The 11508-nt window shown below is 41.6% G+C and overlaps 1 protein-coding gene across 6 annotated transcripts in view; it reads left to right on the top strand.

Moving 5' to 3' along the window:
* KLC1 (kinesin light chain 1) overlaps positions 1-10734 on the top strand; it is a 77867-nt gene extending 67133 nt beyond the window's left edge. For 3 of the 6 annotated variants that reach the window (XM_018556523.1, XM_018556506.1, XM_018556516.1), the window contains exons 15-16: positions 5743-5809; positions 10538-10734. In XM_018556523.1, the coding sequence (XP_018412025.1) occupies positions 5743-5809; positions 10538-10603 (133 nt within the window). In that variant the 3' untranslated portion in view covers positions 10604-10734. The remainder of the gene's footprint in view (positions 1-5742; positions 5810-10537) is intronic. The other 3 variants (XM_018556537.1, XM_018556529.1, XM_018556545.1) reach the window with 2 other exon arrangements.
* The last annotated feature ends 774 nt before the right edge of the window (positions 10735-11508 follow it).

Below are 11508 nucleotides of genomic sequence, written 5' to 3'. Positions count from 1 at the left end.
TGAGCATCTTTAATGGTATACTCTTGCTGAGATTGTAATGCTGAATTTGGTTTTGAGTTTAGTTCCAGCTACCAATAAATCGGCACAGAGGGCAGTACATAAAGCCAGTCATCCTCTGGGAGTTATACTACCTTATTTGTAGCAAGGATAGATGCTGCTGTGTGTAATACATCTCCTAAGACGTCAGAGATCAAATTATTTCCATTTAGGACTGTTGATGTTAGCAACTCTACACAGCCTCAAATTTTAGGATAAGGCTAGTTTCCTCCAGCACATGCGCTAATTGCACTGTCCTGTGCCCAGGACACAAGGGATCACATACACAAAGTCTCCTTGCGTTCTGCGGCTTGAGGGTACGAGTGCAAAAAATCATGCATGCACTATTTTTTTGCGATCGTACCGCACTGGAGCGCAGGGCATTGTATTGCCACGCAGTCCTGTGCGGCCGGTTCCGGGCACGGGACAATGCGATCAGCGCACGGGCAGGTGGAAACATGCCCTAAAACAGGCATTAACCTCAACTATTTTTTGGGCCTGACAATGATTGTAGGGAAGGGGGTGGCTTTTGGCTTTTATTGGGGGTTTTCTTTAACCTGTATAGTTTTTCCTTATATTTGGCTCTTCCGAAGAATGCTCTGTGCCAGTCATGGAGCTGTGTACCCAGCAGAGAACTTTTAAAGTGCACATGTGGCCAGGCTATGTATCCTAAAGTACAAAGGAACAGATTGTTTCCGCAGTGGGCTGTGCAAGGACCAAGTGGGGAGAAAAAAGGGGGCTTTTTAGAAACCAGTCCAGACCTCGTATATAAAAGTCTTAGAAAAACATTTATTCACTAAATTGTTGTATACATAATTTAGAACCAAAAAATAAAGTACAAAATCATGTCATCAATAAAAATATATATCATTAATAAAAATACATATTGAATATGCAGGTTCACCGTTAGGTGACAATACCGTGCGGTTACGAGATATGCGGTAACTTATTTTCAGATGATGTAAACGCTCCTATAGGTCCCTACATGTTTCGCCCCCAAGAAGGGGCTTCTTCAGGGGAAAGAAGGCAGATCTCCGGGAGAACTGTATTCTGGATGCTTACATGTATGTCCTCGCCAGATGTATAATCAAAGCAACGAAAACTAGATGACATGAAGCAACTGCAACGAAATCATATAGGAGGTTGATTCTATCGAAGGTAAACCGCCACGAACAACAATAGATGGAGGGATCGCGTCGGAGAACAGCACGCTATACTCCTCAGGAATCACGGGCAGCCGGTGAGGTACACTTAGGGGTCATGAAGTTCTATTAGGGGGACATATATAGACCGGATCTCTTGCCGCGTGTGAAGTTACTGTTTGTATCACTGGAATCAGTAGCTCCAACTCTGAAAATAAGTTACCGCATATCTCATAACCGCACGGTATTGTCACCTAACGGTGAACCTGCATATTCAATATGTATTTTTATTAATGATATATATTTTTATTGATGACATGATTTTGTACTTTATTTTTTGGTTCTAAATTATGTATACAACAATTTAGTGAATAAATGTTTTTCTAAGACTTTTATATACGAGGTCTGGACTGGTTTCTAAAAAGCCCCCTTTTTTCTCCCCACTGGGTCCTTGCACAGCCCACTGCGGAAACAATCTGTTCCTTTGTATTCATAACCTGGGGTGTGAAACCTCCAGCTCCTCTAGACGCTATTTGCAACATACGCCTGCCAATATTATCTTCCAAGCTTTCATTGACTCAGAATAAGTGTACTGATCGGGATCAAAAGTACAGTATGTGCATACCTGTTCTGGTTTAGAGGCTCAGAGTAGTGCAGCCCCGTAGGAGTTGGGAGAGGTCTGCATTAAAGCCAGACAAGCATTTGCAGCATCAGAATAATCAATGGCAGCCTCCTCAGTCCCCTAATTAAAGGTTTCCTTTAAAGCCCAACTGGACTTTCACTTTACATCCCCTTAATGCATTCCCAGAGTATCAAAAGAAAAGGTATGCAATGTCCTACATTTAATTTTCATTAGAAAGTAGCCACAACCTGAGTTGGAAGGCCTGTTCTCTGCCAGCATGCTGTAAAGACGGACAATTGCTCTGTCTAGAAGCAGTGGTCTCTCTGAAGGGATCCAACACAACCCCTACTGAGTCAGATCTAGAGTTCCAGCAAGGAACATAAACTTCGCTGATTGAAGAGCTCCAGCTCTGCTTCAGCACGGGGTGTATGGGACCTCTGCAGAAAAACTTCTCCTTCCACACAGTCATTACTTGCAGTATGCTGGCAGAGGACAGGCATTTTTTGTACTCGTGCTGTGGCTACTTTCTAAAGAAAATGAACTGTAAGACTTTTTCCACACCTTTTGTTTGATGTACCAGGAATGTTATTAGCTGATCCCAACTGTGCTTTAAAATGGAATATTCTCTGTTCATGCTGAAATGAGCGAAAGGGTGAAATAGGGAATGCATTCTGCTTTTTAGAAGTCATCCTGTAGAACAAATGTTTGGCTTTGATGAACTATTTGCTGGACAAAATTTAATATGAAGAAAAATGATCATGAAATTGTCCATCATCTGGATGGATCTCTTGTTGAATGTTGATAAATAAATGTGCTATGTTTTACTACAATTTATGTATTTTTATTTTTTTATGATATAAATGTCCTGTTCAATGTTATTTCTGCCAGGTCAAGTGTGGAATGTGTCTGTTCTAATGATTGTGCACACAGGCCCATCAGCCTGCATGGTCCCTGTTCTCATTCCTGCTGTTTGTGAATATGTGCTATGTGTTTATCTCTGCCTGCTTCTAGCTAATGATTAACCAGATCACGGGCTGCATAAATATGGATGGCAAATCCCGGTCTCTGTGCTCACCAGCTGTGCGGCACCTACAAAGGATAGACGCACATGTTGGATGATACTTGGCCAATAAGAACTCCTCATTCCGCCTTCCGGTAACTGTATAGCTTACCTTGAAGATCAGAAGTCTAAAGTCCAAAAAATAGAGTGAGGAGGAGATAAAACCCCTATTATGTTTTTCTGTCTGATGTTCCCGTAGGGAGATTCACTTTCTCAGTTTATCTGGGTGATCACTGTTACTGGGACTAAAAGTAAGGAGAAATCCAAAATTTGGAGTCTTTGCTGAAACGAGAATAGAAGGGAATTCTTCCAATGGGGTCAACTAAAAGGGAATTTAAAAAATTGGGGTCATTTTTCAAGATGGAGACATTCCCTCTCACTTCCTGTTGTGTGCACAAGGGACCGCAAGTAAAAGCAATTCTCACAAGTAGGACACAGATAAGCAATGTTAGCTATAATTTGCTTTCACCATAGTGCTCGCAGCATTTTTGCAGATCACACTGGACCAGAACGCAGGGAGCCGGCCGGAATGCGTTCTAGGGCCTGACCGCTCTGGAACATACCGTTTGTGGTGTGAACTGACCCCAAAATGGGGGATGGGGTGTTGTGGATTTAGTTATATGTGAATTTTTTTGACAGTTTCCCATTGCAAATGCAGTATTGAGAGCAACTGAGAGCAGTATTTAGGCAGCAGTTGTAATTTTTAAGGAGCATTGGCCACCTAGCTCCCAGGATTTGTTCAGCCCTGCCATGTTACAAGCCTGGTACGGAGCCATGTATGTAGCTGCACTCCTACAGAATCAAACAAATGTTAAACTATGTCCACTCCTGTGCTAAGACCAGAAGTTTGTCGGGCTCAGCAAGGATCTCTTGTTGGTCAAGACATTTCCTAACAGCTGCTCATCATCTAATGTCTATGGGTTCTTTTAGGCCCAGTTTGTGAGCCCAGGGAGCGTTGGATGAGAACCAAGTGCCCTTCACCAGTTTATTATATGTTGGTTTTCTATTGCTTTTTGTGTTGTCATGTCTACTGATTGCTATAAATTTGGTTGAATTTCCAGGTAAACCAACCTCTACCAGCTAGTTTGAAAAAACCTAAATTATCCCATTTAAGTTGGAAGTTGTAGAGCTGACTGTGGTGCATTGCCTATTACTTCAGATGAACTTGTAAGACTGTTAATATGGAAGGTCCAAGGCCGTAATCCTGATGCTGTCTTTACTACCTAGTGAGCCGTTAACCTTTAAACCAAGCTTTAGGATGTGAGTACAGAACTCACTGGACTAGCACTTGTTATAAAAGCCAGGGCCAGGATAACAACCCTGGAGCCTGCTCCTTAGATACAAGTTGGCAAAATCTGGTCCTATATTTCTAGTGTTACAGACTTACTTTCACCTACTAGATGAGCATATAATCGTATACTATCCACTTGAAATAGTTTTGCTGATGGCTCTGAAGACCCCTATGCTTAACAATATGTCTACACTAACATGGGATATATTGTTTCATGGGCCTCATGAGTTTAAGTCATAGAGCAGGGATTAGTACCTCATTGCATCCAAACAAAATGCAGCTAATTAAATTCTGATTGGTTGCCGTAAGTAATTACACTTTGTGCATTTTCTTTGCCTGTTGCTTTACTTTATTTAATAAGCGAAACAGTGTGTAAAAGTAAAAAAAAAGACAATAAGAAGACAGCCACTTAGTAAATCAAAGATAGCTCATAGCTCAGATACTGGGGCAGTTCATTGGTGTGAGGGGTCACGTTTTCACAGCCTATTCCAGCTCAAAATACTGTAGATCCCTTATGAATAGCTTGTTGCTGGAGCTAAAAAGGCTGAGCATAATGTTTAAATTTCAGTTGCGTCCATGTACCATGTGATCTCCCACACCCAGTGAACCTAAAGCGCAGAAATTTGATGGAGGTGAGTGAAATCGGTGTAGGACGTTGATCTGCTCTGTACCATGTAATGTACCGCTGTCATCTCTACAACTCCTTTAGAATGCAGTTACAAAAATGGGGGTAATGCATAAAGAGGACTTGTCACCATATGAGTTCACTGGATACTCTACCCAAAACCGATGGGCAACATACTTCACTGGATAGAAGATGTTGATTGGTGGTTAAATCCAATAAATTGTTTCCAAACTTGACATGAGTTTTGGGTTGACTTATCCACTAAGCATAACCCCTATATTTATTTCCAGAAAAGAATACTAGCGTTTTTGTCTGTAGCCTTTCCTTTGCTTAATGACCCTAATGGAAGTATCATTTTGATATTAAAAGTAGTGGGGTTCCTACCATACAGGCAAATAAAATTAAAGCTTTTTCACATGTTAGTGTTTCCTGAAAGGTTTAGGCTAGAGGAGTCCAGTGTAGGCCCCATTCACACCTAAGTGTTTCGCAGCTCAAATGCCAACATATTACAATGCTCAACAGGAGGAATCCCATTGTTTTCCATGGCTGCCATTCACATCTGCGTGTTCTGTCGCTTATAGCAAAATGTCTGTAGTTGCAAAAAGTACATGAGTTTCATTTGGGTTGAGTGTTTTGGCACCAATAGACTATTGCAACTAATAACAATTGCCTAATAGCTTTTTATTGGCTAAAATAATCAAAATAAAAACTAAGCAAATACTCCTGTACAAACGCCCCTCCCCCCAAAATGGCCAAGGAGGCTCAGCTTAGGTGTGAATGGGGCCAGTGATGGGGTGAGTAAATGTTGCTGTTTTCATGGTTCACACCTTTTCTACTGGAAAGTTGCAAAGTCTTCGGAGACACGCACTGATGGAACAAACTGTGCATAGGAAGAGGAGTATGTCTTGTATTGCTGTGATTCTCATTGGTTGGTTTGTCCTTGCATGTCCACTGTCCTGGTTGCAGCATGAAGCGTGCCAGTTCTCTGAATGTTCTTAACACGGGCGGCAAGGCTGCTGAGGACCATATGCAAGTAAGACGCTTCATGTTCTTACATCTTCATTTAGTACTAGTATGTGTGTAGCGATGTAGATATCACTGTATTAGGCAAAGAGTTAGTGTTAATGTCACAAGGGCAGAGACCCCATGGAAGAAATTTATAGAGAGTTGTACAGAGTGCATCCTTGTAAAAAAAAAAAAATGTGCACACTTGTATGCCTAGTTTATAACATCTATGCAGTTACCTTTAAGGCTGAACATCAGGGACTAAAACTTTCCCTTAAAATCTTCCTCAATAGACACAAAGAAGATAAATCCACTTTGTGTGCACCAAATACCCTTGCAAACCAACGTACTACCTTGTAAAAGTAGCAGTGACATTATCACTGTGCTGTACATAGCCTGATCAGAGCTGTGGGAGGGGCTAAGCAGGTCCTCCCACTTCCAGCTAAAAGAAGGGGGAGGGGTATTCCTGGAGAACAAAACCTATGTGTATATTTCTATTCAAAGAGTGGACTTGGTCATCTAGATTTATTGAACCAATTGGACATATGAAAAAAGCAAGGAGGTCTCCCAGGTAGAAGGTAACTGGGAGTGGCGGTTCATAAAAATAAATCGAGACCAGTTGTATCAGCGAAAAATAGTACAAAATGTATTAAAGTAATCAGGATGCCAAAAACCATTGATGTGCTTCTCTAATTTCAAAATTTAAAAGACAATGTTGTAACACTCATACATACACTCATGCAAACCTAAGGGCCCCACACATACATTGACAATGTAAACCTCCTATATATCCTTAAGGGGATTCTTCATTTAGTGGTGTTGATCCCTAGCAGCTCTACAGGTGATCTTCAGAAATGGTCACAGTTCTATCCCTGTGGATAGAGGGGAATTGCCCTGTATCACCAGGGGAATCAGTATGTGGATGTTTGTCCTTTACGGATCTGTGTCCATTTAAGGATTTCGGAAACAAGGTATCCTTTGATAGCAATATTGCAGTGTCCCCGTAATGAACATAAATTCAAGTAATTAGGATTTCTTAGAAGTGTCGCTGTGCTGTCGGATCACAGATAGTATTACCCTGGGAGTCCCAAGAGGCCATAATAAATTAAATGTGAAGCCTAACTGTACTTCTAAGACCATCACGGCCAGCAGTCAAAAGTAGACGTACCGCAGAATTAAAACAATTAAGATCTGTGTCACATTATTCTATCAGCCTGCTAATTAAAATTAGATTTCATTCTCTTTCTGTCTGTGATGTCTGTTCATTGTGTATTAACTGACACACCTAATTTGCTTTTACCTAACCTTGTGCCAAACTGGGCCTCCTAAATGTTGCTAACCTGATAACTTGTCAATGTCCCATCCTTCTTAATGTACACACCAGTGTATTCTAATGCAGTTGTGTTGAAAGTGTAAACGCTTGGTATAAAAGAGAGACAAATGAATTGTAACCTATTTCAGCAGTTTATTGTAGTCAGAGCTGAGATGGGCGGTTTCTGACAGATTGCTAACGGGTAACAAGATTTCCCATTAAAGGCCTTCGTGTTTTAACACACTGGTTAATGGAGATTTTAATATGGATTCCAGTGAAAATGTTCTTGCTTTAAAGAGAGAGGGAAAGGGGTAGAACTTTGGTCAAGTTTGTATTGCTGTCCTTGAAAATTTCCTTCACTGTCTGTGTGGCCATTGGATTGGAAGTTAGGTGGGATCTCCTCAACTGGGAAAAGGACGGTCTGACAGTCTGACAAAACTAGTTTTCCTTTTTTTTTTACTAAACATAGGAGTCTCCTAGGGATGCACCGATACTAGTATCGGTGGCGATGCCAAGTATCTAGGTGAGTATTCGTACTCGCCCAAATGCTCCCAAAACCTATCCCGATATCGGAACTTGTGGTATCAGGAAGCTGGCCGGCGAGTCATTACACGCTGCCTGGCCTCCTGATTGGCCGGGAAGCCGGCTCCATGTTTCCTTGTCACCAGGAAGCATGGAGCCGGCTTCCCGACCAATCAGGAAGCCAGGGGTGGGTAATGACTCGCCCCCCGGCTTCCTGATTGGCCAGAAGCCGGCTTCATGCTTGCTCGTCACCTGGTGACGAGGTAGCTTCTGGCCGGCTTTCCGGCCAATCAAGAAGCTGGGCGGCATGTAATGACTCGCCGCCTGGCTTCCAGGAAGCCAGGCGGCGAGTCATTATCCTCCCCCCAGCTCCCTGATTGGCCAGAAAGCAGGCTCCATGCTTCCTTATCACCTGGTGACGGCTTCCCTGCTAATCGGGAACCGGGGCGGCAAGTCATTACATGTCCCTTGGCTTCCTTAGTGGGACTTTCTGTATCGGCAAGTACCGGAAAAAAATATCGGTGCTCGATACTGAAAAAACGGTATCGGTGCATCCCTAGGGTCTATTTATAACCAATTCAATTCACAGAGCCATTCATCCTACAAATCTTTGTTTGTTTTGTGTGAGTAGATGGAAAAACAAACGTTCTTAGATATATTTTCTTCTCCAGTTACATATATTTTCGTTCAGAAAGATCTGTAGCCTCTTGTGAAGCTCTATGAATTGGTTATAAATGGACAACTTGTCTTTGTTGGGGAGATTTTCTTTCCCCCTCTTGACCTGCTGATCATACCAATAGTGAAGGTAATCTTCCCTGTGGGAGGCACGGACAGCAATACAGCTGACAGGTAAAAACCCTTCCCCACTCTTGTCAAAAACCTTTTTAAATCTAATTATACTGACATCAATTAAAATTAACAGAATTGAAGGCCTTAGTTTTATATCTCCTCAACGTGTAAATGCATATTTCTCAACATCTCTCTGGTTAATAAAAATCTATTTTTATTCAATTATGTAGGACACTGCTGGTTTAAGGTGATAAGAGTATCTAAAAAATTTCATATACCACTGGCTTAAAAGCCATGGAGGCTTTAATAAAGCACTATGTAACCTGCTGTACCTGGTATGGCTATAGAACTTCATTCCGATTGGTTAGTTTGGATTACATAACCTATACATCATTCCAGTCCTTGTTTAATAAGCCTGATATTGAATGCAGGTGCAATCCAGGAAACATTGTTTGTTTTTTGTCCCCATCATGCCACTGCCCCCTTTATCTTCTCTGTAACATCTAACTAGTGTTGTATGTTATAAACAATAAAGAAGTTTACGTTCCATCAGCGGTTCGGGTCTGAGAAAGACTGGCTGGTATAGAAAGCGGAACCAATAGAACTAGTGATTACCGTACATGAGGCCAATATGGCTTATTAGTTGTCTTTAAAACGATCCATAGACTGGTCTAAACTTCCTCCTGACTCTTGTTGCAGAGAAATTATTAAATGGACCCGTTTTTCCATTTTAATGTTTTAAAAGTAAATGTTCTGACCAAGTTCAGAAACTTCAAGATGCCTTGAAGTGCATTATTAGCCAGCAATGCCTATTCTGTGTTCCCTTTACTAGGGATCTTCCCTGACTTCATACCCTAGTCCTGCCAACTTCCACTATCCAAGGAGACTACTCCAGTGACCAGTAAATGCTCTTTGTTGGATAGTGTAAAGGCAGTTGGGAGGGCTTAGCCATTCCATTGTTGAGTTAGGTGAAGCAACCAGTAAGGGCTCTATCATCGTGCAAGGGAAATTGGTGGAACTTGACTAAGAATTACTTTTAAAACTTTCAAATGGAATCTTCCTTAAAAATGTAACACATGGAGGTGAGGGAAGAAAAGCTTGGTAACAAGAACCTTTAACAAAGAAAATACATAAAGCTGGAACACAAATTTGAGTTTGACATTGGTGCAGTCAAATAGAGAGTCCCACCGCACTCCTGACAGGGAAACCCCATACAATCTGGGGGGGTGCTGAAGTGGCCGCCGCCAAATACTTGCAAAACAGAAAAATGGTCACCAGCACTCCAGGTTTTCTTCAAAACGAAATCCTTTTATTCATTCTCACAGGTCATATCACCATGCGTGGCAACGTTTTGGAACCTGTCCGGTCCCTTCATCGGGCAAACAAAAGTTATAGGATCCATCACTTTTCGTTTTGAAGAAAACCTGGAGTGCTGGCGACCATTTTTATGTTTTGCATGGCATTGGTGTAGGACCCAAGAAGTCTTGGCCTATACTTACTGACATGTTTAAAGAGACTGCCTGGTCAATGTATTGTTCACTTGTAATCAAGGGAGGGAGATCTGAGCATAAACGGAAAGATATTCCCTCAAGACACCTCTAACCTCGATTGTTGGGGAGATGGGGGGTACTCTTCCAAGTAAAGCCTAGCTGGTTATCTATCTAAGAACCTCTTGCCTGAAAATCAGCAAGCAGGACCACTTGCCCCTGGGATAATGCAACAGGAATGTGAAGCTAAAGGAAATGTGTCTGTTACAGATTTAATTTGCTGGATATGTAGCAGGCCCACTTATTGTTGGTGGCCATCCAGACAGCCTACACAGCAGACCTTTTGTACATTCAGCATCCGTTCCTTGCTGCTTCATCCATGGGACCAGCATTCTCACTGGATGGTCATCAGGAAGCCTCTGCTAGATGACCAGCCTGACTAGATGGCTGCTCTGTCGTCCCCCCTCAACAGCACTTGGTGGCAATTCTTCTAGTTATGTCCCTAGTACACATTTCCTATTACGATAAATATTAAATTACACCAGAGATCACATTTATAAAGGTGATGGCTATGCTGGTGCTTTATAAATCCTCTATTTCAAGTAATAATTCCTTTTTTCCTCCTTCTTCCTCTTTCTTCTCACAGGAACGAAATAATTGTCTAACAGACTCGAGAGGTTTGAGCGCTAGTCACACTGACTTGGCTCATTAAGGTTGATGGAGAGCCACTAGCTAGAACGCCTTTCATCGAAGACGCACTGAGACACTCTAAAACTCATAAAAACCGGCTTGTTTGTGTTTTGAATACAGGTTGAACATTTTTCTTTTCTAAAAGGGTAAAAGAAGAAGATAGATTTTTAAATTAGTGTAACTATTTTATTTTTTTTTCTTTTTAAATGGAACATTTTATTTATAGATGTGTATGTATATATCAATTGCTGCTTGCACCATTGTCTGTAGAAATGTAATATATACCTTACAGAATAAGTGGGTCACTGTTACACCAGCCAGACAAAGGGCAGAGAACGGGTTACTGGTAGCTTCGTATATGGGAATGGACTAAAAAAATAAGTGAAGAGCACTGGAGACCAAGAAAAATAGGTTGTCTATAGATATTTATTTGCATGTTTTACCTAAAAGCAAGTTTCTTCCGACTCCAAAAATGTATTATTATTATGTGGAAGGCTAACAATGACTTTCTAAAAATGTTAAGTGCTTGGCTGATGCGTGATCTTTCTGCTTTCAGTCACTGTCCTGGAACAAGTATGGAGATTGGGAAAGTCAAAAATGTCAGAGGTCTATGAGGGTTATTCACAAAAGGGTGAGGAGTTTGGAGAAGGCCGGAGAAGTAAACAATCTAGGACAACGTAGCAGAACTGCAAAGAGCTAAATTGGAGAATTTTTCCAAATCGGCTATTTTGGCCTAGATTGTTCACTTCTCCTGCCTTCTCCAAACCCTTCACCCTTTTGTGAATAAACCTATATATCTGCATACATGTTCCAGGTCAATGATTTAGAAAGCATTGAAGTGACTGGATCATCCTGAAGGCCAAGCTGCCAGCATTTTAGGAGAGGTCAAGGATTGCGAACGTGATTGTCATGGCAGACTTCCTTTGA

The sequence above is a fragment of the Nanorana parkeri genome, unplaced genomic scaffold, assembly GCF_000935625.1.
Source record: "Nanorana parkeri isolate BGI_ZX_2015 unplaced genomic scaffold, ASM93562v1 scaffold12, whole genome shotgun sequence".
In the NCBI taxonomy this organism is placed as follows: domain Eukaryota; kingdom Metazoa; phylum Chordata; class Amphibia; order Anura; family Dicroglossidae; genus Nanorana; species Nanorana parkeri.
This window is presented reverse-complemented; position numbering and strand designations above follow the sequence as displayed.